Source organism: Spermophilus citellus (assembly GCF_964194105.1).
Source record: "Spermophilus citellus genome assembly, chromosome: 6".
Taxonomy (NCBI): Eukaryota; Metazoa; Chordata; class Mammalia; order Rodentia; family Sciuridae; genus Spermophilus; species Spermophilus citellus.
Window position 1 is genome coordinate 40,397,744 of NC_138187.1, and position 27,429 is coordinate 40,425,172.

The window sequence follows — 27,429 nt, forward strand, 5'->3', positions numbered from 1 at the left end:
TATCCTAACTGTGCCAGCCATAACACAATTACCTGCTTGTAACCCAGCCCTGCACACCCCAACAGGCTGAGACTCACCACCCATATACACAAATGGAAACAGGCCACTCACACTGCTAACCACGGCCTTCTCCTCGTCAGCACAGGCCTGCTGCAGGGTTCTGAGGATGATTTCCAAGTGCTGAGTGGTGTGGTCCTCTGCATGCAGCAGCAGTACTGGCAGGAGCTGTGCAGACTTCACCCTGGTCCCCACTACCCAGTCGGTGATGTCCCGACAGATGGCAGGAAGGACCTTGGAGAGGTTCCTGAAGACCAGCTCCCGACAACCTAGCCCAGGGCGGCTCTCTGGGGATCAAAAAGATGAGACCCATGAGTAGAACCCAGCAACTTGTGTGGAGAGCAACTTATGACACCTTATTCTAGGCACCTGAAGTCCTGAAATCTTACAAATTCAGAATCCTTTGAGATAGAATGAGGCCAGAGTCAGAATTCATCTTGGAGTATTGTTTATGGCTCTGCTGAAGCCTAAGTGATGCATGACAAGCTTCACACACTTAAAGTGTGCATGTGATGAGCTCAGACACAGGGACATGCCTGCAGAACCATCACCAACCCCTAGTCTCCAACACTGCTCTGCAGTGGCCGACCCTCCCCCAACAGCACTGACCGGCTCCCCACACTACAGACCAGACTGCATTTTCTGACATTTTTATATAACTGGAACTGGACAGAGTATATCTTTTTTTGGTCTGGCTTCTTTCACGCTGCATAATCAAGGGACAATGTGTCTGTTCCCTTTTACTGCTGAGAAGTACTCATGATTCGGATGTGCCAGTTTATCCACTGGCCACCTGCTCAAGAGCACAGTCGTTTCTGGTTTGAATGCTATTAACTTGAGTGTGCAGGTCCTTGTGTGGACACGTGCTATTACTTTTTTTTTTTTTAAGTTGTAGTTAGACACAATACCTTTATTTTATTTATTTTTATGTGGTGCTGAGGATCGAACCCAGTGCCTCACACATCCCAGGCAAGCGTTCTTCCACTGAGCCACAACCCCAGCCCACATGCTGTTCCTTTTCCCTGGTAAATATCCAGCTGTGAAATGGCTGGCTCATGTGGCAGGTATGGTCAATGTCTTAAGAAACTACCTGACTGTTCTTTTTTTTTTGTGTGTGTGGCACCAGAAATTGAACCCATGGAGCTTAACCACTGAGTCACATCCCCAGCCCTTCTTTATTTAGAATTAGAGTCAGGGTCTTTCTAAATTTCTTAGGGCCTTGTTAAGTTGCAGAGGCTGGCTTTGAACTCGTGATCCTCCTGCCACAGCCTCCCAAGCTGCTGAAATTACAAGCGTGTGCCACTGTGCCTGGTTCCACCTATTTTCTAAGGTGGCTGCTCCACTTTACATTCTGTCATCAGTGGGTGAGGGCTCGGCTGCTCCCCAGCCTCTGACTTTAGTAGGCTCAGAACGCTGGGTGGTCCTTCCTGCAGTCTGACCTGCAGCTCTCTGATGACAAATAGCTGTGAGCAGCACTTTTCAGCTTGTTTCCTGTTATCTTTCTTGGTGATGCGTCTTTTCAAATCTTTTTTGCCCATTTAAACAAGTTAGATCATTTTCTTTGAGTTTTGAGATTCAAAATTTGGCATATGAGTCCTTATGCATATAATTTGCAACAGTTTTTTGTTGTTGTTTAATATTTTTTAGTTTTAGGTGGACACAATATATTAATTCACATTTATGTGGTGTGGAGGATCGAACCCAGTGCCTCATCATGCATGTGAGGCCAGCACTCTACCACTGAGCCACAATCCCAGCCCCTTGCAACAGTTTTCTCAGTCTTTGGCTTGTCTTTTCATTCTCTTAACAAAGTCTTTAAAAAAAGCAAAGGTTTATATTCTGATGAGGTTCAATTTATTACCTATTCTTTTATGGACTGTGCTTTTGATGATGTGTCTAAGAAAGCTTGCCTGACCCAAAGTCACACCAAGGCTTTATCCTAGAAGTTCTTAGGTTTGAGTTTTACATCTAGGCACATAATGTATGTAATGACCAATCTGAATTGTCAACTTGATTGGATTAAGAGATGCCAATGATTAAGAGGTTTATGGTGTGTCAATGAGGGCGTGTATGGGAATGATTGGCACGTGGGATAGCCAATTGAAATAGAGACCCTCCCTAAGTGTGGGCAGCACTGTTCAGTAGGATGATGGCTTGGATGGAATAAAAATTGGAAGAACAAGGAAACAGCAGCAGTTGCAAGCTCAATTCTTCTTGAACGGGTTCTTGATTGCTGCTGCAATCATCTTAGGATATTAGACTTCTGCTTCTTCAGTCTTCCAAAGTAGACTCTGCCAGTGATTCTCCAGAGGCTTTCAGTCTTGGACTAGGGTAGCACCATTGATTCCTCTTGTTCTGGGGCTTTAGGCTCTTGGACTGTGCTGATTCTTCCCAGCTGTCCAGCCTGCAGGTAGCCATTATGGACTATCCAGCTTGAGCCAACCTAATAAGTCTCCCTTTTATAATTATACTTCCTGTTGATTCTGTTCCTCTAGAGAACCCTAATGCAATGTATCTTGGATTGCGTATTTATTTATTTATTTTAGTGCTGGGAATTGAACCCAGGGTGCTTTTCCACTGAGTCATATCCCTCGCCCTTTATTTTGAGACAGGGTCTTGCTAAGTTGCTTAGGGCCTAAGTTGCTGAGGCTGGCTTTGAACTTGCAATCCTCCTGCCTCAGCCTCCCAAGCCACTGGGATTACAGGTGAGTGTCACTGCACCTGGCTTGGGTTGCTTTTTGTGTATCACACAATGCGTAGACTCAAGTTTACTCTTTGGCCTGTAGACAGTCCAATCACAACAGCATCATTGTTGAGAGACTTTTTTTTTTTCTTTCTCTGCAAAATCGCTTTGACTTTTGTCAAGATCCAGTTGTCTACATGTGTCTGTTTCTGGATGCTCTACTCTGTTCCACTGACCTACCTTTTGCCAAAACCACACTGTCTGGTTTTCTGTAGTTTCATAACAAGTCTTAGAGCCAGGTAGTCTTAATCTTCCAGCTTTGTTATTCACTTACAAAGTTTTCCTGGTTTTGGTCCTTTATATCTCCATGTGAATTTTAGAAAAAAAAATTGTTGATTTTTACCAAAACAGCCTTTGAGGACTATGATTAACAGACTTTGACCTTAAAAATTCAAAACAAGACTAAAGATAGTAATGAAACCATGACCTGTCAGAATTTAAAGTGTATTTTAAAAAAGAACAGCTTGTACCATAAAAGCCCACTTTTAACTTTTATTCTCATTATTTTTCTATTTTTATACTATATTAGAGAATTAGTTCCAAATGATTAAAATTCTTTTTGGCTATTTAAATGAGCTTGTCATATATATATTTTTTAAAACAAAGGGCCAAAGCACAAATAACTATTCTCCTACTGACAACGGAGAAGACTGTGGAAACAAGGGAAATGCCCAACTGGGGCAGTTGGGAAGGGTCTGTTGGCCACTGGAAGTTGAGTCTGCACAGTATTTTTAAATTGCCGGGTTTGTGCTATGTAGGTTCTGAAGCCTCATTTTCTGCATTTATTACAGCCAACATAATATTCTTTTTTAAAAAATATCTATCTTTTAGTTTTAGGTGGACACAATATCTTTATTTTATTTTTATGTGGTGCTGAGAATCGAACTCAGTGACTTACGCATGCTAAGCGAGTGCGCTACCACTTGAGCCACATCCCCAGCCCCAGACATAATATTCTTTTGGACCAGGTATCAGCAAACTATGTGGCTCATGAGCCATACCTGGCTGCTGTCTGTTTATAAAGTTTTATTGGGACACAGCCTTGTCCACTCAATCACTACCATCTGAGCTGCTCCGACATCACAAAGGTAGCTGCTCCAGGCCTGGGAAACAGGCTGCCTTTCATAGAAAAGAGCAGACAACTCTGGTCTCCAGCACAGAGACTTCCTACACAGCAGCTGCTGCCACACGTGGCTGTTTAAACTTCAGCTCATAATATGTATATGCATAAACAACTTTGGTTTTCAGTCGCATGTCCCTGTCCCAAGTGCTTGACAATCATGTGGCCAGTGACTGCTGCATAGGACAGCACAGAAGCAGACCACTCTGGCAATGCAGAGGGCTCAGCTGGTCAGTACCACTCCAGGTGACGGCAGTTTGCAGATCGATTTTAACAGCGACAGAGAGGATATTAGGACAAGGCCCCGGTAATTCCTTTCTTCTCATTAAGACTATGATGAACATCTGTATGTAAATATTTTTATATATCTGATTGCTTAAATTAGATTGCTTTAAATGCTAAAAATGGAATGGTTGGGTCAATGAGGATGTATATTAGGATCCCCAAATAGAGCCTGTACCAATCTATTTTTCCATAAGGAGCACCATTCTTTAAAAATGGGACTTTGGGGCTCTGGTTGTAGCTCAGTGGTAGAGCTCTTGCTTAAGCATGTGTGTGGAACTGGGTTTGATCCTCAGCACCACATAAAATATACATACATATAAAATAAAGTTATTTGAAAAATGGAGGGGGCTTTTGCTTTTCTTTCCTAAAGAAGTAATACAAACCAGATATATTCAAGCAGCTCCAAGACAATGAAGAAGCTATATCTTACCCCTGTCCTGCCCAATTCCTTGTCCCCTCCCTGGAGACTACACCCCACCCCTTCCTGTGCAGCCCTGAGAATGGTCTGAGTGCAGAACCACAAATGAACACCCTGCCCTCCCTACAGAAGTGACAGCACAGGGCTGTTCTCATTACCCAAGGTACTGAAATTTCCCCACCAGCATAAGGTATCCGAAGCTCCATCTACCAGCCCTCAAGCCCTGCTACCATAAGCTGTTTGCACACACTTTTGCACATGTGGGTGGGCACAGTTACAGGACTGATTCCTAATCTCAGCAGAACTTCTGGGTCAAGATATATGTGTGTTTTCTTTATTTATCTAGTATGTTCATCTGCTATCTGCCCAACATGTCCAAGACTGTGCTCAGAATCAAAAAGGGGCAGATGACTCTGGGCTAAATTCAACTGCTCATTTGATATGGTGAATTCAAACAACTGATACCTAAGTTTCCAAAGTAGTAATTTCCAAAATTATCAGGCTGGCAGAATGAAACCTTCTTTCTCCAAATCTCAAAGTGATTTCCATGGGAATATATAAACAAAATGAACAGGATTTAAGGTATAAACAATCTTAGTTCTGTGAAATCAGCGAGAATCAAACAATAAAAACAAATGTCAAGTGATCAAGCACAGACACATGCAGAGCTGCAGCTTCGGGGACAGGCAGGCAGAGCCAGGCAGTGGCTCTGGCCTCCCTTCAAGAGCTCCATCATCTCTGCACTCCACTCAGATTCCTGTCCTCTGGCACCCTGCTGTCAAGCTGGTCATCCCCCAGGGGTGGCCTCACCTGCACCTCTACCTGCACCCTCAGGCAGCAGTGGCTCCCATGAGGTTCCAGTGAGCTGGCCACAAGGCCAGCCCCAAGGCTCCACCCACACTGCCCACAGCCCTCACAGCCCACGTGGTGCTGCTCTGGTTCAGGATGCAACTGGGAGTTCAACTCTGCTTCCTGCAGCGTGGTGGACAGATGGACTCAGCTCCCTCCAGTGGGGGGTCCTCAATAAGCACTTGCTGAATACATAAGCAGATGGTTAAACTGATGCTTTAGGGGAGCTTCCTAAAGCAGCTTCCCTGGACATAACTTTCGTCCTAGAATTCTCCCCTTTAGTGTGACGGCTGAGCCAAGGTAAATGTCCACAGCTGTGCAATCACTACCCCAGTCCTGTTTAGTGCCACCTGCCATCCTAAGAAGTCCCATCTTTAGTTAATACCAGTCCCTGGGCCAGCCCTGGGACCAGGGATCTGCATCCTGTGTCTGTTGGTTTTGTCTTTTCTACGAAATTTTCATAAATGGCTTCTTTCACTTAGCATGATGTGGGGGATTCACCCATGCTGCTGAGTGTGTCATGCACCTTTCCTCTGTTTTGCTGACATCCACTGTCTGGACACAGCTCCTGTTTATCCAGTCACGTGCTGGCTGGCACAAGGGTACTTCCACTTTGTGGGTCTCCTGAGGAATGCTGCATGAATGCTCACCAACAAGGCTCAGAGGGACATAAGTGTTCATGCCTGTTGAGTGTTACCTAGGGTGGAAGGGTGGATCGTGTGTGTGTGTGTGTGTGTGTGTGTGTGTGTGTGGTGTGTATATCTGACAGGCTAAGAAGTGGCAGTTGGGCTCCAAAGTGGCTCCACCCCTTGCCCTCTACTAGTGATGCATGAAGTCTCCAATTTTTCTTTTCTTTTTTTGGGGGGGAGGTACCAGGATTGAACTCAGGGACCACTGAGCCGCATCCCCAGCCCTATTTTTTGTATTTTACTTAGAGAGAAGATCTACATGAGTTGTTTAGCGCCTTGCTTTTTGCTGAGGTTGGCTATAAACTCATGATCCTCCTGTCTCAGCCTCCCAAGCCGCTGAATTACAGGCGTGTGCCACTGCGCCATGCAAGGCTCCAATTTTTCTACATCCAAATTCCTTTCCAGATTTGGCTATTTATTTGTTGATTTCTAAAACATAATTTGAGATCAGTTTCTGTCTATCATGCAGCCCTGGTAGCAAAGGCAAACACAGAGAAAGTGCCCTGAGGCCTGAACAATCATTAACTTAAGTCCAGAGTCCAGAACTGCCAGGTCAGGTGCCCAGAAAGCTCAGCAATTATCTATTAATCTTTTCTTAAAAACATAATTGCAGCACTTTAGTGAGCAAAAAAGTGTGAAAAAACAATGTAAGTGGACAGCACCTACGCCAGAGAAGACACGGGTGCCTTGGCTGCGCTCTCTCAGAGCACAACTGACAACTCAATTAACAAGCTTATTCAACCTTTAGCAAATCAGACGTGATGCAAATATTTGCAAAGCTGACTCATTTTCATAATTGAAACAATGGGACCTGATGGCAATGGGCAACTGGCAAACTTTGCCAAAATACAGTGGAAAAGGTGAGAAAGTGCCAAGGAGCCCAGAGCTGCGGAGAGAAGGAAATGCCACCTGGGGGAGGGGGCTCAGGACTCAGAAGCCAGAAGTTGGGTCAGAGTTCATAGTTGGGGGAAGGCAGGAGGTGTCGAGGGTCTGGGAATCAGTTCTTCTGCATGGGTATGGGCTGGCAGGACAGTATGGCAAGACCAGAGCGTACTTAGTGACAGCACAACTTTTGAACATCAGAATCAGCTCCAAATGAGCATTTCTAGCTGGTTGTGGGGCCACGTGGTGCTGCCCGCTGCTCTGGATCCGATGACAGCAACCTTCTTTCATCCCTACCACTGCTCCTCTTTCCAAGAAGAAAGACTAGAATGCTTTCAAAAAAATAATTAAAAATGGCATGCTAGGCATGTGGTGCACACCTGTGATCCCAGCAGCTTAGGAGGCCAAGGCAGGAGGATCACAAGTTTAAAGTCAGACTCAGCGACTTAGCAAGGCCTTATGCAATTTAGCAAGACCCAGTCTCAAAAGTAAAAAAATAAAAAAGGATGGGAGGGAATCAAACTAAAAGTTTTTTCTCAGCAAAAGAAACAATCTGTGAGGTGAACAGAGAGCCTACATCCTGGGAGTATATCTTTACCCCTCACACATCAAATAGAGCACTAATCTCTAGGGTATATAAAGAATTCAACAAGCTAAGCACCGAAAAAACAAATAACCCAATCAACCAATGGGCCAAGGACCTGAACAGACACTTCTCAGATGAGGATATACAATCAATCAACATATATATGAAAAAATGCTCATCATCTCTAGCAATCAGAGAAATGCAAATCAAAACTACTTTAAGATATCATCTCACTCCAGTCAGAATGGCAGCTATTATGAAGACAAACACCAATAAGTGTTGGAGAGGATGTGGGGAAAAAGATACACTCATACATTGCTGATGGGACTGCAAATAGGTGCACTCATTATGGAAAGCAGTATGGAGATTTCTTGGAAATCTGGGAATGGAACCACCATTTGACCCGACCCAGGTATCCCTCTCCTCAGTCTACACCCAAAGGATTTAAAAATGGCATTACTACAGGGACACAGCCACATCAATGTTTATAGCAGCACAATTCACAGTGGCTAAATCTAGGAGCCAACCTAGATGCCCTTCAGTGGATGAATGGGTAAAAAAAATATGGCATATATGCACAATGGAATTTTACTCAGCAATAAAAGAGAATAAAATCATGGCATTTGCAGGCAAATGGATGGTGTTGGAGAAACTAATGCTAATTAGACAATCCCCAAAAAAACAAATGCCAAATGTTTTCTCTGATATAAGGAGGCTGACTCATAGTGGGGAAGGGAGGGTGAACATGGGAGGAATAGATGAATTCTAGATAGGGAAGAGGGGAGGGAGGGGAAGGGAGGAGGCAGGGGATTAGCAAGGATGGTGGAATGTGATGGACATCATTATCCACAGTTCACGTATGAAGACATGAATTGGGTGTCAACCTACTTTATATACAGAGATGAAAAATTGTGGTATATATGTGTAATAAGAATTGTAATGCAAAAAAATAAAATACAAAGTACATGCATACTTTATATAAAAAGACATGAAAAATTATGCTCTATGTGTGTAATAAGGATTGTAATGCATTCCGCTGTCATGTATTTAAAAAAAATAAAATCAATAAAGAAAGATTTAAAAATAAGTAAATAAAAAGGGATGTGGCTCAGTGGTTAATCACCCCTGGGTTAAATCCCCGGCACCAACCAACCAACAAAAAAAAAAAAAAAAAAAAAAAACACCGTTCAGTCACTGAGAAGCAACAGCTGATTCTGATGAATGTTTTTCTGGTGTGTTCTACAGGGCAATGGTAGAACATGTCACTGAACTGTAGAACTGTCCCATGGGTGAAATATTTCACATGTATTTACCACAGAGAGAGCACAATGACCTCAGGGTGACGACAAAGAGGGCTCTGAGGGCAAGGGGTCTTAAGGGTTGTCCGAGGCCTTCTCAGAGCTGGCTTCCTCTGCTGGGGGGAGGTGCAGTAACGCACCCTACACTGACCTGTAACTCTTCTCCCTTATGCCACTAACACGGCCACCTGTACTTTCACTGCTACCACTAACTAGGTCATTGTTCTGACAAGCTGGCTTGCAGTTTTGCTATGGAGCTGTGTGGGTGCCCCATGAGCTGGTACAGAGCACCCCAATACCTTTTGCACAGACCCAGCCGTACCCAGGAGTTGGGAACTTGCCTGGAACTGCATGGGGCAGGGTAAAGGGAACCTTGAGAAAACCCTGAGCAAACCTGATCTTGGGACAAGGCTTAGGTCCTTCCAGCTGCTTGTGTTTTAAACACAACCCTGCCCACCTCTCAAATCAGGGGACAGTTGGTGCAAAGTCCTAATGGAGCTGTGTTGGGAATACTGGAACATCAACTCCTTCAACTTACTTTTGGCACAACTGGATCAAGTGTAATTCAACTGCAGGCAGAAAAACAGTTTACCAATTTTATAACTTCTTCATTCATGTCTGATAGTGGGCCACCCCTCCATCATTATGTAAAAACTATCACAAACACACAGGAAGCTCATTGGGGCTCTGGGACAAAGTGCTGGATGTTCGTAAAAGCAGAGCTGGGCATAGTCATGCACACCTATAATCCCAGCCGCGTGGAAGGCTGAGGCACCCAACACAAACCAGTCCTCCAGTCTCTCTCCTGTTCTCCACACAGTGTGATGCTTCGGACAACTTCTGTTCAAGTCCCTCATCTTTCCAAACACTTGGATGAAATACACTTGGAGGCACAGCAGGTAAGAGCGCACAGGCAGAACACTAGAGCACGGGAGGGCACTGCACAGAGCACTCTGCGTCACCACTGCATTTATTCAAAGACAGCTTCACTTATTTCTAAAACAAGTTCCAAAAAAAAGCAACTCCATTCTTCTGTGTTAAAAGGCCTGGCTGTCATCCACCCCTCTGAAGATGCTCCCTTAGCACTCAAGCCTGGGAAGGAAGACAATCCCAACAGGAAGATAATTCCAGAAAACAAAAGCCTCCAGAACCTGCCGTTGCCATGCCCCCACTGCAGGTTGAGTGCGATGGGCAGACAAGTTCAAGCATGGGCTACACTTCTGTGGGATGCTCACTCAGGTGGACAGCAGACCCGAAGACAGGGAAGGATGCCCTTCCTATGCCCAGGTGTTGGGAAAGCTGGCAGTAAACTCTGGTGGAGGCTACATTTCTTCCTTTTTAGGAAAGGGGGAAGACAAGCTAATCAAACCCCTCCAGGTCCCAGGCTCCCTGACCTGCCAGTTATCATATCTTTCAGGAGGAACTCATCCGAGCCACTCTACAAGGCTCATCTGTCCCAGGTCCTGGGCTGCAACAGGGGTCAAGAGCGCTGCTCAGGTGGGAGGTGATGCAAACACATCAGCTAAGCAGCTGTGTGAGGTCAGCTCGAGGTGCAGGGTACAGGGAGGAAGTGAGGCTGTAAAGGAGGGAGGCGTGGAGCTGAGACAGGGTCCTGGGTGGGGGCAGGGAGTTCAAAGGCAGTCTACCCAGAAGGCACTGCCACACACAGACCCAGCAAAGAACTTGTATCCAGAATACAAGAATTCTCAAAGCCTGTAAGAAAACAAACCCCAATTCAATACCTGAGCAAAAGATCTGAACAAACAAATAGAAGACACATGGAGGAGCTTAGGAAATAAGCACGGAAAGATCTGACACCACTTGTCAGGGAAAGGTAAGTCACAGCTGCTATGTACCAACAGGCACGGCAATGACAAAACCACCATACTTCAAGGTCACAAAGCACTAGCAGGGCCCAGAGCCACTGAAGATTGCGGAGCTTCTGGGAAGGTAAAACCGGCACAGACGATGTGACAAAGCGGTGTGGCCAGTTTCCTATGCAGTTAAACACAGTTACCAAATGGCCACCAACCCACTCCTCAGTGTTTATCCAGGGGGAAGAAAACATCCACATGGAACTCCATTGCAAATGTCTACGTCTTTATTTGTAATCATCCAGCACCAGAAATGACTCAAATGTCCCTCAGCTAGCAACACAGTGGCCCACTCACAGACAGAACACTGCTCCCATGGAGAAGCACCCTGTGGAGTGGAGTGAGCTGGCTGTGGGCTATAGACTGGCAACTGATTTCATGCCCACACCACTGGGAAACTTCTGAGACAGAGACTGTTGGCTGTTGCCTGGGCACCAGGGACATGTGGATGATGACGTCATCCCCCTTGGTGGCAGACGTAGTGTTTGTCAAAGCTCTCAGACCTGCAGTGCTGAAGGGTGTGTTTTAGGGATGCAAACTAAGTTGCAATTGAAAGACATCTGGAACACGGCACCAGGGGAAGGGATGTCACAGAACCTGGAGTGGCAGGTGGTGGGCTGGGCACGGGGTTCTGACGGACAGCAGGGAAGGAGTGTGGGCACAAGACAAAGGGTGGTGTGTGTGACAGTTCAAGCAAGAGGCTGACATGACCTGACATTTGATATACTAAAAAAAATTCTAAAAAATTATATTTAGAATTCAAATCTATATACTGAAGAAAAGTAATTGTAGGAGAAAAAAATGCCAAAATCTAATGAAATCTAGTACTTATGTGGAAGTACCAGAAAGCCCCAGGATGCGGCAGGAGAGAGATTTCCCCAAGGACTTGCATGCAGGATGCAGTGAGGGCAGAACCTGTGTGCGCACAGGTACGGTGTGTCGTACTCGTGTGTTTGCACACACACCTCCCTGTCTCCTTATTCATCACATTCCAAGGATAGTATCTTTTAAAACAGCCGCTGTCTCCTATGCCTTCTCCCCTCTCTGCAATGTGATCTTTAAGGATGTCCAGATGCCAGCTACACAGACAGAAGCCTCCACATCCCATGAGGCCAGACCTGTGGCCTAATGACACCTGCTGGGCTTTGTGTGCACTGTGTGGGTGGACCCTGGGTGCCAGTAGAGGACAACCTGACACGTCTCAGTCTCTATATGAAATCAAGCTGAGATCTGTCCAGAACACCCCGAGGTGTTGGGCTTCCGAGCCCAACAGTGCACAAGAAACAGGTAGCTGAAGGCAAACAGTACCAAAAAAAGGAGTGAAACAAACCTTTCAGAATCCTACTGCCACCCTGGTGCAGAGGCTCATTTAAAAGTAAACTCATAAGCTTTTTTTTGTACTTAGGGATTGAACCCAGGGGTGCTTTACCACAGAGCATATCCCCAGCCCATTTTATTTTTTGAGACAGGGTCTAAGTTGCCTAGGACCTTGCTAAGTTGCTGAGGCTGGCCTTGAATTTGTGATCCTCCTGTCTCAGCCTCCTTTGCCGCTGGAATTATAGGTATGCCCCACCTTGCCTGGCTTCATAAGCAATCCTTACATCAAGGTTCTATATTTTAAGAAAGATGGTCTGTTCTCAAACTGACTTCAAACTGCCAACTAATACTTGTAATTTAGTCCAAAATATGAGTGCCTCCTCTTCACCAGCTTCACAGTGTGGGTGAAGTACTAGAGTAGAGAGATGCTCATCAGAGGGAAATGATGCTGCTGGACTCACAGGCTGGAGGAGAGCAGGACCTCTGTGGTCCCAAACTCAGCAGCACACCCAGCAGGAGTGCACGAAGCTGCCTCACCACTGTGCTCACACCTGTGGTGCTCCTTCTGCACCCTGATCAGGCAAGAGGGTGGTCTGGGAGAGACAGAACCTCTTGCTGAGATCTGCTTAATTTCAGTTGAATTTTTACCTGCTGTTTGTGTTTGTCAGTGTAAATTTTACTCCATTTTAATACACCCTGCATGAGAGTAAAGGGGATACGAAGCAGGAAAAGCCTGAGGTGGACAGGCCAAGAGGTAGGAAGAGCAGTGGAGCCTGATGACAGTAAATAGCACAGGCACCGACATGTGCTTGGGGGAAAGGGGTCATCATGGGACGAGATGGGGAGGCTCCAGTGGAGGCCGGCTCCAGGTGTGGAAGTTGCGTGGGAAGATAAAGATCTCATCCAAATGTTTCTGGTTTTGCTCTTGTTTTTAATGGTATTGGCGACTAAACCCAGGGGCACTTTACCATTGAGCTATGACCCTAGCCCTTTTAATTTTGAGACAAGGTCTCACCAAGATGTCTGGGCTGGCGCCCAACTTGTGGTCCTCCTGCTCAAGGCCCCAATCCCTGAGTAGCTAGAATTGTAGGCATGCACCACAGAGACCGGCTCCTCATACCGTCTGTGATTGATGTAGTCAGTTCTTTTCTTGGTAAAAGGACAAAGCTCCCCCCATCCTACCTAGTTCCAAAACTTCCACTGGGACTAGTAGAGATGTTGAGAACCCAGCTTAATGCGACCCTCATGTGCACATCTCCTGGGCTCTGTCTGGCCTGGCCCAAGAGGTGTGAGGTGAATATACTAGTGGCACATCTGGACACTTACAGAAGTCAGGACCCTCTTTAAAATAAACTGATTCAGAAGAGGGAGAAGCCAAAACAGAGGCATGTGAGGGACTGCAGGGCACAGAGACCTCCTGCCTGCCCAGGATATGTGAGTGACACTGGCTTACGTTTCAGTGGCAGCTGACACCCAATAAGAGGAAGCACCCCACCTGGAGCCTGGGGCGGGGCACCTGCTGCCTCAGCTGAGCTCCAAGAACTCAGCACTCCTTCCTCTCGGCTGAAGATTCTCCCACAGCCTTCTCTGCACCCTGCCCATCTCTGTGGCTATACTCACCTTGCTGGGGGTAGTGGGGTGGTGGGGCCAAGGCGAAGTCTAGCTTGTCCTTCAGATCCGCCTCATTCTCCTCCTGCCACTGCAGACCAATTTTTTCCCAGAGGCTGGCGGCCAACTGCCTGTGGCACGGGAAAAGAGCACGAGTCAGTGTGCGTTCCTGGGGAGTTGCCTGCTGAATGGGGTCAGATCAGTGTTCACGAGTGGACAAGAGCAGGAAGGTCCCCCTCCCCAAGGTCCTGACGGGCTTCTGACTGTGTATTAATGGTACCAAGAGGTGACAGATTTCTATCCGTGGCTCAATCAAAACATTAAAAAGATGCAATAATGTCTGTGCAAAAACCACAGAGCCCATCTGTACACCTCAGGAGCTCATGACACCAAACAAAGGGACAGAGCAGGTCTCTAAAAACAGGGAATTCTGAAGTGAAGAGAAACAGGCATCGCTGTACATGACAATTCTGGAAAAGCAAGTCCTGATGAACCAGAAAGCAAAGGAGACCCCCGCTGCCTCAGGAAGATACACCACCCGAGCGGCAGGTTCCACCCGAGCGGCAGGTTCGTCTTGTCAGCACACACTCTCACCTGATCTCAGGTATCTCGTCATTGAAGCTACTCAGCAACAAAGGGATGAGCTTGTGGAAAAAGGAGTAGCGATCCCGCAGACTCAGGAGCCAGCCCCCCACCACAGAGGTCACCGCCTGCCGCACCTACAAACAAAGACAAGAGAGGCTTCACTCTGGGTGAAGAAAATGCCCAGAGTGGCTGCTGTGACGGCCAAGTCCTGCCTCCCAGATGTCCCCGCTACCCCCGAAACAAAGGCATGCTCCATGGCCTGGGCTGGGGGCCTCCTCTGGCAGCTCTGAGAGGAGGCGCTGCTGGGCCCTGCTGCCGTGCGCACCCTCTGGGCTGTCTGGCCCGGTCCTCCGCAGCACCCTCGCCTCAGCCGCAGCACCCTCGCCTCAGCCGCAGCACCCTCGCCTCAGCCGTGGCTGCAGAGCCTCCTGCATGGGGCTCCTGGGGCTGGCTGGGTGCCATCTTGCCCTGGGCGTTTACACAGGCTATGGCCAACTGCTGAGAGCCATAGCTAAGTAAGAATGACGCATGGCAATTTCCTTGTCAGCCTACCCCATGTTGCTTAGAGGGAGGACTCTCCATTGTGGAAATGGGCTTGCCTTGGACCCAGGTCATTTGCAGTGACATTGCATGTATGTTTGAGAAAGGTGACCCTGCTCAAGGACCAGGGTGGATCTGGGTTTAGGGAGGATCCTGCTGGATTAGGGTGGGTCCAGGTTTAGGGTATATCCTGCTGGGAATAGGGAGTATCCTGCTCCTTGGGTTTAGGGTGATTCCAGGTTTAAGGTGGACCCTGCTGGGAATAGAGCGTATCCTGTTGCCTCAGGCGCCAGCCGGCTCCTTGAGTTCCTGTTGAGTTCTCGCGGGATTCAGAGAGTATTTTGGGATGCAGAGCCCAGTGGAAGTGTGGAGTTGCCCAGAACGTGCTTGTAGAGTGCCGGTGGATTTTCCCAGAAACGTGCGTGTAGAGTGCCGGTGTGAGTTCGGGAATAAAGAATTGCTGTTTGAATCTACAAGGCTATGAGTGGCTCGTGATTTTGTGCCCAGCCAGACTGCGGCAGCCAACTATCACACACAGAAATCTCTGGTCCCCAAGTGCTAGAGACTGCTGGGGAAGCCACTTGTGCCCCTCAGTGGTGATGCTGGCTGTCTGAGGTCACCGCAGGCCTCCCCTGATTCACCTACCACAGAGGAAGAAGACAGGCCACAGTTACCAGATGCCCCATCCCAGCTCCCTAAGAGCAGACACCAGGACATGGCACCATAATTTACTGGGAGAGGGAAGTAGGCTGAGACTGGGAAGGGCCAGGCACAGAGGTGGCTCATCTCAGGCACCTGGGCAGCTCTGGACCTGGATGGTTTCACAGCCATCCCACCCCAAGCAAGAGGCCAACTGTGGTGTTGGTCAGTCACTGGCTGGGGCTGTGCGGGCAGCAGGAGGGGATGGATGCTCTCCTAGACGTTCAGGCTGGTGTGGCTCCACCTGGATATGAGCCGTCAGCAGCGACACTCAGGAGTGCGCAGGGAAAGTGGACGTGGGCCTCAACCGTGTCCACTGGATGCTTGTGCATTTGTACTAGGGGTGCTGCTCAGCCCTTGGCTCTAGCAAGGCACACAGATGGGTCATTCCCAGGCCCTGAGGCTGCTACCTGGGACTGGGGCAGTGCCCTGAGCTCTCTGAACCTCATTTTAACTTGGGGAGAAATGAGAAAGAACAAGTTGTCACTTGGTCCCAGCAAGAACTAAACACATTAGGAGAGGACAGCACCAGGCACAGTGTGTGACATCCAAGAGGGGCTTAGCAGTCCTCACTCACTCTCTCACTGTGAGGCACAGAGCAGGTGGCCAGGTTGGCACAGTCTTGGGAAGTCAGGAAGGGCACAAGTTGTCCAGAGTTCCCATGGACAACTTCTGCAGCTTTTTGTGAGCCTTAACCATTTAAAAACTAATTTTATCGTTAATGCTTTACTCTTAACTAATATGACACCATTATTAAACAAAAACAACACATAAAGACCTGAGAAAAAAATAATCTCCTAACCATGATAGCAACTAGCAAGTGCTCCACCATGGAGTCCTCCTCCCTCACCACCTCACACTCCAGGCCATGTGGGTTGCTGCTGATGAATAAGGTGCCTCGGGGCTTACCAGAGCTGAAAGGTACTAATTTATGGTCATAGAGATAAGGGACAAAATCAAGGTTCAGCCAATTCCACATGCTGCCAACATGAAATAAAACCTGCCAGTCACAGGGTTTTCACTGAGAAACCAGCTGCAGCCCACCCTGTGCCCACACAAAAGAGCAGGAGGTGCCGTAGAGGGAAAGGCGCTCATGCTCAGCCGACACACCAGCCGGGTCTGAGCACTGGCAGGAGCCCCGTAACAGTCACCTGCCAGGATGCACAAGCAGCAGTGTGAGCCTGGGGCAGGTGAGCTGCCCCTCTCCTGGAGCTGTGACAGGGTCTGGTGTCTGGGTCACCACAGATATGGCCTCTTCTGTAGAAATGAGAATTCACACATCATCCCTCATGAACCAGGACTGTGGGAAGAGTGGGGTTGGGGCCTCTCTTTCCCATCAGCCTCTAGTTAGCCTAAAAAGCCTACACAGTCCAGCCAGCACAAGACAACGCCACCCTGTCAGTCCCCAGCACAGCAGGGAGTTGCCACCTGACTATGCCAATTTTCTTATATAAGCAAAATGAACTCTTGAGAGTTACTTGGTCACAGGTCAGGTTTGTGGGTCACAGGGTCACTGGGATGGAGAATGTCACACTTGGTACCATCAATATAATCAAACGGGTGTAGGGTATACCCAACCCCCACAGCCTAAGGGCAGGAATGGCCATGCAGGGAGGGTGGCCATCAGTGTGGTTCCCTTGTGGACACTGAACACAACTGCTACCACCCAACCCTGCTTCTTTCTGCTACCCTGTCATCTGTGCTGCCCCTGCTGGTGGCAGGAGGGACAGACACATGGCCATGTTCCCTGGCTACAACCACCAGCGCTTTCACAGCCACTTACATAGGAAATACCCAACAAAGGCCTCACAAGATAACAACACTCACTGGTCTTCGAAAATTGACCACAATGCCCCAGCCTGTAACAGTCACAGTTCCCTGAAGGCCATCTTGCCAGCTAAGACACCTGAGGCAGGACAAGAGCAATGCCTGATAACCCTTGGTAACAAAAAGAACCTCCCTACAGGGAGCAGCCCTGCCCAGTCACCAGCCCAAGGACAACTCAAAACCACAGGTCCCAGGCACCTCATAGGGTTCAGATGCTACCCAGTGACCTAAGCCGAGAGCTACAGTTAATGAATACCCTATTCTCACTTTCTCACTGTCCTTGGGATCCCCAGGGAACAGAACTCCAGAGCAAAGACTTAGAGCCAGACACCCACATTCTGGGCCTGCTCTGCCACTTCACAAGCATGTTACCTGAGCTGCTTCCTCAGGGGTGAGACGGAGACTCTTCACTGAAGCTACAGACTAAAGTGATTTCCAGACCCTCACAATGTGGTCCAGTGACCTCAAGTTCATCGATCAGGCTGCAGGACAGCAGTTGCTGCAAAGTTTTCTGGAAGGCAGATGGAGTCAGGACCTTCTGCACAGAGGATGTGGGGTCCCAATGCAGCCCTGGTTGTTGGGGTTTTGAGGAGTCAACAAGTTGCTCAAAGTGGACTCAAGGACAAGGGCCACACAGCTGATCGAAGAGTGAGAAGGCAGCACTGGAAAGGACTCCGCAGGCATCCCCACCAACAAACCCACACTGGTGTGCAAGCTGTCAAGTGACCAGAAAACGGCATTCAGAATCCCACAGCAACCAGCCTGGACTCCTGTAAGGAGCAAATCAAATCCTACCAAGTCAAATACTACTCCTGGGTATTATGTAGTCCCCGCTTGCCCTCCGCTCTGGGCTTCATTCTAGGCTGCCCCCTCCAGGTGCTGCATGGCCACCAGTGGGAGTGGTGCTCAGAGACGGACTCCTCCTCCTCCAGGAACCTTAGCCTGTCTCTTTAGTCTAGTTGGGCCAGCTGAGGCTGGAGAAATAAGAAAATAAAATAGCCTAATATCGGGGAACACATTTTGGGGGATATTAAATCCAAAAAAGAATCATGGACTGAAGTTTTGGAAGAGCCCATCACCAAAGAAAACAGAATGCTGCCTTGAAGACCCCAGCAGGACAGTAATCAACGGGTGACATCTTCATTATCTGGCCCAGATGTCACCCAGAAGCCTGCAGTTATGCAGGGTGGGCCACATTAACTGTGCCACAGGGGGATGCTCTATTCCCACCTGTATTAAAGGCAAGTCCTCCAGGATGCCAAGGTTAGGGGGTGTCTTTTTTTTTTTTGTGATTCTTTTTTTTTTTCCATTTACATTTTTTTTAAAAAAATTTTTTTAATTGGTTGTTCACAACATTACAAAGCTCTTGACATATCATATTTCATACATTAGATTGAAGTGGGTTAGGGGGTGTCTTACACCCATGTCCTAGATGAAAAGACAGCGATGGCAGCCATTTTAAAGACAGTGTTTACAAAGTAAGTTACATATATAACTACTGATACATGGTTACTGATTTGTAGATAGCTGTCAATGGCCTTTCCTATTTATAGAAAGCTAATGATACAGTTGTACTATTTACAGAGAGCCCCTGACATATCTAAAATTTGCAGATAGCCATGGATATACATAGTAACACTGTTTACAAATAGCTATAGAGGCAGAGTGTTAACAGCTGGCTGTTGACACAGATGTCTTACTTACAGAGAGCTCCCAATACATAATTAGTCCACTATTCTGAGGAATGACTTGGCCTGTGACACACAGAAACCAGATTCTCTGCTGGCTAGGCTCTACTCCAGTCTTTAGGAGGTGAAGGCCCATCCTGTGTGGCCATGCTGTTTTCACTGGGATGGGTTCTGTCTTCTGCAGCCAGGTCCTGGATTAGTGGTGGTGCTGACCAAGCACCCTACCCTGTCTTCTTCCTCCGTAGAACCCACCCAGTTGGTGTGCACCATTAGATTCAGTCTCAGCTGGCCCAACAAGACTAAAGGGACAGGCTAAGGTCCCAGGAGGAGGAGTCCGTCTCTGTGCACGGCTCCCCTTGGTGGCCATGCTACACCTGGAGGGGGCAGTCTAGAATGAAGCCCAGAGTGGAGGCCAAGCAGGTGCTGCATAATACCCAAAGTCTGCCCCACATACGGACCCCAGTGACACCCTCACCTTGCCACCTCCATGTCGTTTCCCTCCAGAAAACCTGCATCCTGCTAAAACTCGCGTTACAGCAGTGGCCCTAAAGTGGAGCCAACACAATCGCTTCCTCTAGTTCTCTTGCTCAAGATGGAAGAGGAAAGGAAATAGCACTCCTGGCTTCCACAGCTTCTTTCCTTTCCATCTTTCCACAAAATTGGACCAAGCCCTTGGCTTGTCCACACTACTTATGCACACAGGTTAACAGAGCAAAAACTGCACCTTAAATCATGCGAGGTAAAGGTTATAATGTGCAAATTCTTAGGAATATTTTTTGGGAAAAGGTAAATTCATATACGGTAAGGAACCCGGAGATAAGCACATGAAAAGATGCTTATGTCACTAATCATTAGGGAAATGTAAACCACAAACCCCCTAGGATGGCAATAATAATAATAAAATGAAAATAAGCATCCGTGAGAATGTTGAGAAACACTGAGGAACACCTGTGCACTGTGGAAATGTACAACAGCACAGCTCCTGTGAGAAACACTTTGGAGAGCCTGAGGAACCTAACCATGGGGTGATCATGTGACCCAGCAATTCCACTCCCAGGTACTATCCAAAAGAAGTGAAAACAAGGACTCAAATACTTGTACACATTTCATAGCAGCATTGCTCAAAATAGCTCGAAGGTGGAAACAACCCAATTGTTATTAACAAACAGATAAACACAATGTGGTCCATCCTCACAATGCAATGCCACTTAGCCTTGAAAAAGAATGGAGTCCCAACACACGCTCCAAATATCAAAGGAATGGAGACTTGACCCACTCTACCATGTGGATGAACAGAGCAAACAGGAGACACATGGAAGATCACATATTGTAGGATTCCATTTGTAAAAAAAATTCAGATTCATAAAAGTCAGAAAGATTAGATGGTTGGCCAAATTATATTGTTATATTATGTGCATATGTATGGATATGTAATAAATCCCATCATTAGGTATAACTATAATGCATCGGTAAAAAATATGGTCTCAGTGGAGGTGGGCATGGGGAATTACTGCTTAGTTGTTAGAGAGTTTCTGTTTGGGAAGATGAAAAACTTAGATAGTGGTGACTGACCCATACATTGTGAATACAATTTAAAGTAACAAACTTACTACTACATGTTTTATAAAATTATAATGTAACATACCAAAATTCACTGACCACTTCAAATAGGTGAATTGTTTGGTATGTGAATTATAACTCAATAAAGCTGTTTAAAAACCAAAACTGGACATGGTGGAACACGCCTGTAATCCCAGTAGCTTGGGAGGCTGAGGCAGGAGGATCACAAGTTCAAGGCCAGCTTGGGCAACTTAGCGAGACCCTGTCTCAAAAAATAACAAATAAAATAAACAAACAGAATCACTTGGTGCTTTGATGGGGGCAAGATGGCACCTGGGGGGACTCCCTATTGCATATGACAATATCTGACATGCAGGATTCCTGTGAGGATTAGCTGGGGTGGTGTGTGGAGAACACATTGGCAAACACTTTTGTCTCAAGAGTAGGGGCTTGCACCTGGATACAGCGTCTCATTGAGTAGCTCAAGGTGACCAATGTGAATGGGCTCAGGTGGCCAAGGATGTTTTCTAGCTGCTCTGGACAACCATGATTACTGCTCCTTCTATCCCACTGACCACAGCATGTGCCCCTTTGCCATTTTTTCTTTGTGGGACAGAGACACCCTTAGCCAGCCTTTGCAGCTTGTGAAATTTCCACAAACCACAGTGGCCTCAGGTTAAAGACACTGTGAACTAGATTTGCCAATCCAGTGCTCTGATCACCACCTATCAGGCTTCTGCCTGCCTGTCTCCAAGTAGGTCCCAATCCCCAATAGCATGAATTGTCCCTACACTTCTGACTACACCCTCTCCTTCCAAAACAGGTCCTCCAACCACAGTGGATTTTCAGTGAAGTTTGCCTTGGTGAACTAGCACATAAAAGATGTTTCTGCTAACTGAGCACACATGGTTTAGATTTTTTTTTCAAAGAGACAATAATTTAAAAATAATTCTTTCCCATGTCTTTTAGAATGAAGAATAGCACTAACATGTTAAAACAACTTGGCTCCCTCCAGTTCCTCAGGATATGAAACAGCAGCATCCTACGAACAAATGATGAACATATGAAATCTTGAAATGTAAAAATCAAGTGAGTTAGTCAAAACTAGCAAGTCAGAGCCAGGCACAGTGGCACATACCTGTAATCCCAGCAGCTCGGGAGGTTGAAACAGGAGGATTGAAGCCAGATTTACAGATAGGTAGTTAGTGTAGTTAGGTAAATTGGGTCTAATATAGAGTAAGATAAAGAAAATGGAGACCATTATTGAGAATAGAGTCTGGGAAATCAGAGCAGCACTTGGGGAAATTGAAATGTTCATGTCCCCAAGGTCTGGAATGCATCCTAAGGAACTGTTTAATGAAACAGCTCCCAGCAAGCAGGGAAGTATTAATCAAACCACCCCAGGCCTTTCCTGCCCAGATTACTCCTCCAGCCCACCTATCTCCCACATTTTGGGTCTTCCCACCTGCATTCTATCACTGCAGGAGAAAGGGAAACAAAGGACAGGAGTGTGGGAAAGCTGAAAGAAGACCTTAAAAGAGGGAAGACCTCACCCTTTCGATAAGGGTGAGAAGCCCTTTCTGCTGTCCTTTAATAAAACCTTCTACTTTCCACTCTACACTTGCCTTGGCATGTGGGGAAGCAAGGACTCGTTACCAGTAAACAGTGGGAACAGGATCATGAGTTCAAAGCCAGCCTTAGCAAAAGTGAGGTGCTAAGCAACTCAGTGTGACCCTGTCTCTAAACAAAATACAAAATAGGGCTGGGGATGTGGCTCAGTGGTTGAGTGCCCCTGAGTTCAATCCCTAGTATCATAAAACAAACAAACAAAAACCCAAACCAAAAACAAACAAACAAACAACAACAACAACAACAACAAAAAACTAGCAGGTCAGCATGCTTCTAGAGGACACAGACTGTCCAGCAGAGAAATCCCTTACCTGAGGGACATCATCAAAGAGCCGCTGAGCAAAGTGGGAAAGCACGTCATCCACAGACTTCCCGTTGCCAAACTGGATCACTGTGCCTGTAGCTTCAGTGACAGCCACCCGGACCTTCCAGTGCTGATGGGAGATGGTCTGCATCAGGGGGCCAATCAGAGACTCCGACTGCATGTGAAAGTGTTCTGTAGGGTGGGAGGCATCTGTCACCACAGCTTGCCCAGCATGCCCCACTTAGCCACTGTGGGCCACCAAAATATCAGATACCAAACATGTTCCTCTTTCCACTCCTGGCCTCACCCCTCACTCCATCCTTCCAGGTCCTGGAAGCCTTCTCTGTCTCTTAATCTGGCTGATCCCTCCTGTTCACATATTTCCAGCTTAAAAGGTCTTCTTTCTCTTTCCAAACCCAACCTGCTACAAGGGAATGCCCTGATTTGATGAGAGCTGGCGGAAAGGTGGAAAATGGACTAAAGGTAATCAGGAGAGAAGCAACCACCTACATTCAGGACTGCAGGCCAAACCAGAGACAAGCAGACTGGCAGTACAGAAATAGGGGCAAAGTGGATGGGCTGAGCAGTGTTTCTCCAGGTATGACTGGTAATCTCCGCCATGAAGATAATGTGAGAGAGGCTGCCATCAATACCAACCAACTCAATCCAGGCTTGGTATATGGGCACCAGTGGCAGATGTGGGGATCTGAGATGAGAACCATGCTATTAGGCCTGGACAGGAGGCCACAAGGAACACACCAGGTGTTGAAGGGCTCACCCAGAAATGAGTATGGGGCTGGTGTGGTGATGAGGTCACCAGTTCATCTGGCTTGAGTTAGGAGTTTGGGTAATAGGGAGGGGGCAGGGATCATGATGGGGGCTCATGTAGTCTGGAGCCAAGAGGGACTGGGGTCACGGCCTGGGTCTGAGTCAAAAGGATTCATCACCCCACGTGGGTCAGTGGGTGTGAGACTTCAGCAGTAAGGGACAGGGCTTATGGAGCGCATTGGGAGGAGGGGGGTCTCTGGGATCTTAAGACGCAGGGGATAAGGGTCATAGAGCGTGGGTCTGGGTCAGAGGTCCGAAGGGCAGAGGTTGCGGGGGGCTCATCTGGCATCCCTCCGGGGTCGCGAAGAGGGATCAGGGGTCACGGAACGTCGCCCAATGGGAAGAGCGTGCGTCTGCAGCGGTAGGGGGAACAAGTCAATGAACGTAGGTCAGAGGGGCTGAGGATGCGGCAACTCACCTGGCGTGGCGCGCGCCAGGGCGGAGGCGCACTCGCAGCTCTCTCGGCGCACCGCGGGGAAAGGGTCAAGTAGTGCGCCCCGCAGCGCGCGCACAGCGTCGTCTAGGTGCGGAGCGAGCGCGGCGCCGCCTAGGCCCACAGCCAAGTTGAGTAGCTGCACAAGCGCCAGACGCAGTTCCTCGCAGGGCTCTGGCGGTGGCCGCGCGGGCTCGGGCCGGGCCAGTCGCGCGGCCAGCGCAGGCAGCAGGCGCGGCAGGGCGTCGCAGGGCCGCGCGGCGCGGCGCAGGCCCAAGTCCAGCAGGTGCGCGGCCAGCGCGCGGCAGCCCTCGGCGGGGTCGGCCAGGAGGCGCAACAAGCGCGGAAGCAGCAGGCGCGCCCAGGGGCCCTGGAAGGCGGTAGGGTCGGCGCCGGGCGGCACCACCTCCTCCAGAGTGCGCTGCAGGGCTTCCAGCGCACGCCGCCGCCCCATCTTGCTGTCCGCCTCCAGGCCCGGGAGCAGGCGTCCCAACACGCGGCTCAGTTCGGCCGCCTCCGTCTCCGCCGGCGCCGCCATCTTTCGCGCGTTGCCCGTCACCAAGGGAACCGGCCCTCTTACGACGGTCGCGGTGCGGATTACGGCACGACTTCCGGCCGGCACGGCCTGAGCGGCGGCAGGGGAGGGGCTGAGAGAAAGCTTCGAGGAGGCCGAGTCGCGGGGCGGGGCTGGAGCTGGGTGGCCGGAGTGAGCCGCGTCTGGATAGATTCTGAACCGCCCGCGTGGACCGTGGGGGACCCTGCGCTTCACCCGGCGCGGTCCGGGCCCCTGTTCATGCGATGAGCCGCCGAGGGTCCCCAGGTAGTTGCGTACCGGCAGCCAGGCAGATCCCGAGATGAAAGTGCTCTAAGGAGGACTGAACTTTGTTTCCACGTTGACTCTCTGGTTGTTGACGGTGTTAACAGGTAGCCCTTGTGTTTTGTAAATGTCTCTGGGAAGTCTTCCGAAATCGTCTTTCTTTATTTGGTTTATTTATTTTTATGTGGTGCTGAGGATCGAACCCAGTGCCTTACGTGAGCGAGGCAAGCGCTCGCTCTACCGCTGAGCCACAGCCCCGCCCCGAGTCGTCTTTCTTTCCTCCAACCGGCATCTGTTGGCCAGGCACCTTCGGAGACGCCTGTGAACTCTTGACAGTGCTGACATGGAATTCCCGCCTTCCCATCCTAGGGTACAGCAGGAGGAGAGGGACCGAAGTGGAAAAATTCCACGCATAAATGTGACTGTAGAGGTCCTAGGAGACCGAGTCTAAACATTGATTGGTCCAGATATGTCAGTGCCGGAGGAAGTGGTATCAGAAATGAGGTATGAAGAATAGTATTGGTAACCAGGGGAAATGGACTTGAGGTGGCCAAAGAGGGAGGGAATTGCCTGGTCAAAGGTAGGTGTGTAGGGACTGCCTGTGTCCCCCAGATTCATATGTCAAAGTCCTCACCCCAGTGCCTCAGAACATGATCTTGTTTGGAGACAAGGTCTTGGTAGATGTCATCAAGTTAAGATGAGGTCATTAGAGTGAGCCCTGGACCAGTAAGATTGCTCTCCTCATGAGAAAAGGAAATTGGGGATCAACTGGCACATAAGGAACAGCCTTTTTAACATGTGGACAGTAGCTAATAAGCCAAGAAAAGAGGCCAGGAGGAACCAGCCCTGCTACCACCCTGATCTGGGACTTTAGCCTCCAGAACCATCAGGTATCAGTTGTGACTTGGGAACTGTGCAAAGGAGACTTGACTCCTCCCAGGAGAGGAAGACAAGCTTCCTGTGGGTAGAAGGGAGGGGATGTCAGCAAGGCCTTGGTCAGGGCTGAGGGAGGGTCCTGGGTAGGGCATTGGGGATCAGTCATTTTAAGAACAACCATGGCCCTGCCCAGGAACAAGCTGGGACAGGCCAGAGGGTGGCAGTGAGGTCCTTGGAAGGCTATGGTCAAGGTAAGCAATAAGGAACATCACCTTCTCCTGGCCTCCCATTTGACTACAACTGTGTGCCCTGTTAGTGACTTGATAGCCAGTAAGGAAAGGACTTCAGTATTGGGAATAGGAAGATACACAGTCCAAGGGCCCAGGACTGGAGAGACAATTGTCCCACAGAGCTCTGGGTTTCCTTTTTCTCCTGTATATGTTCCTTCATTGGGTGCCATGCAGAAGGGCTAGTAGCCATAGCTTCAAGTAAAAGCCCCTGTATCTGGCCAATAGACTGGGGAAGGAGATGCCCAGCTGAGACCTAGAGGGGAGCAGCAGACTCACTCTACAATCTGCCCCCAGTACAGTTCCAAAGCCCCTTGTTCACACCAGGGTGCAGACCACACAGACAGCATCCATGAGGCTGAGACCTCCAGACCTTCTTGGCAGCACAAGGAGGCTCACTACAAGCATGTTTTGCCCCTTCCCACAGCAGAAGGAGGCTCAACAACACTGGGAGGCCTGATGAACTGCTCTCTCACCTTGTAGACAGCACCAGCAGGGCCAGAGGATAAACATAACAGGAAATCAATGCAAGGGCTCCGAAGGCACATCTGCAGTGGACAACAGGACACAAGCAGGCCTGAACCTACATGCTGCACCCAAACTGGCTGCCTGTGAAGGTAGAGTATTTTAAATAGAATCAGCAGTCTCCAGCCCTAATATCTGCCATACATTTGAAAGTCACTTATACCAATTACCTGCAAAACCAAGGGGAAAACATAGCCAGTGTGAATGCACAGATGAGTCAGATGTTGCAATTATCTGCCAAGGACCTTAAAGTTGTCATAAAAAGTGCCTTAACCAGGCACAGTGGTGTACCTGGTACCAAAAAACAAAGAAACAAACAAACAAAACAAAACAAAACAAAAAAAACATACCTTAACAAGCAGTTACAGGGCTGGGAATGTAGCTCAGTTCTTTTATTTACAAGTCTTTTGTTGCAAGTGAAAAAATAGGATATTTCAGCAAAGAAAAGTTATGGAAAGATCCAAATGGAATTTGAATAATATTGTCTATCACTGGAAGGATGCAGTGGTAGAGATGATAGAGCAATAGAATTTACTCAATTTGAATGACAGAAAATAGAGGAAAAAAGTGAGCAGAGTCTTAGGTCTGTAGGACAATAATTTGTATCACCAGCATCGTGGGATGAGAGAGAGCTCATGACTGAAACTCCCCAAATTTATTGAGATACAGATTCACAGACTCAAGAAACAGAGTGAGCTTCAGGATAAGCCCTTCAGAAACCCACACTGAGTTTGGCATGGTGGTGCACACCTGTAATCCCATCAGCTTGGGAGGCTGAGGCAGGAAGATCACAAATTCAAAGCCAGCCTCAGCATCTTAGTGAAACCCTGTCTCAAAAAGGGCTGAGAATGTTGGTCAGTGGTTAAGCACCCTGGGTTTAATCCCTGGTACCAGAAAACAAGACAAAACAAATAAACCCACACTGAGACACATCATGATGAACTTCTGAAAACTAAAGACAAAAAGTAATACCAGCCAGAGGGAGATTATCCATTGCCTGAACAGCAGTTTGATTAGCAGCTAGAAGGAAGGGGTATTACGAAAACTGCACTGTGAACTTTATCCAGCAAACATCCTTCAGGAATAAAGATGTTCTCAGAAAAGG

The 27,429-nt window shown here is 48.2% G+C and overlaps 2 protein-coding genes across 5 annotated transcripts in view; one reads left to right on the forward strand and one right to left on the reverse strand.

Annotated features, from left to right (window-relative positions):
- DNAAF5 (dynein axonemal assembly factor 5) overlaps positions 1 to 24,505 on the reverse strand; it is a 52,638-nt gene extending 28,133 nt beyond the window's left edge. The window contains exons 1-5 of the mRNA XM_081297597.1: positions 23,805 to 24,505; positions 22,566 to 22,750; positions 14,321 to 14,445; positions 13,739 to 13,857; positions 112 to 344 (exon numbers count right to left, since the gene is read on the reverse strand). Of these exons, the coding sequence (XP_081153723.1) occupies positions 112 to 344; positions 13,739 to 13,857; positions 14,321 to 14,445; positions 22,566 to 22,750; positions 23,805 to 24,357 (1,215 nt within the window). The 5' untranslated portion in view covers positions 24,358 to 24,505. The remainder of the gene's footprint in view (positions 1 to 111; positions 345 to 13,738; positions 13,858 to 14,320; positions 14,446 to 22,565; positions 22,751 to 23,804) is intronic.
- A 97-nt stretch (positions 24,506 to 24,602) lies between these two features.
- The window catches only part of PRKAR1B (protein kinase cAMP-dependent type I regulatory subunit beta), a 143,460-nt gene continuing 140,633 nt past the window's right edge, over positions 24,603 to 27,429 (forward strand). For 2 of the 4 annotated variants that reach the window (XM_081297602.1, XM_081297599.1), the window contains exons 1-2: positions 24,655 to 24,743; positions 26,283 to 26,416. Coding sequence is in view for 1 of the 4 variants with exons in the window: in XM_081297599.1 (XP_081153725.1) it covers positions 26,387 to 26,416 (30 nt within the window). In the remaining 3 variants the exon portion in view is untranslated. Of the gene's footprint in view, positions 24,744 to 25,005; positions 25,527 to 26,282; positions 26,417 to 27,429 lie in introns of those variants that run through there. The other 2 variants (XM_081297600.1, XM_081297601.1) reach the window with 2 other exon arrangements.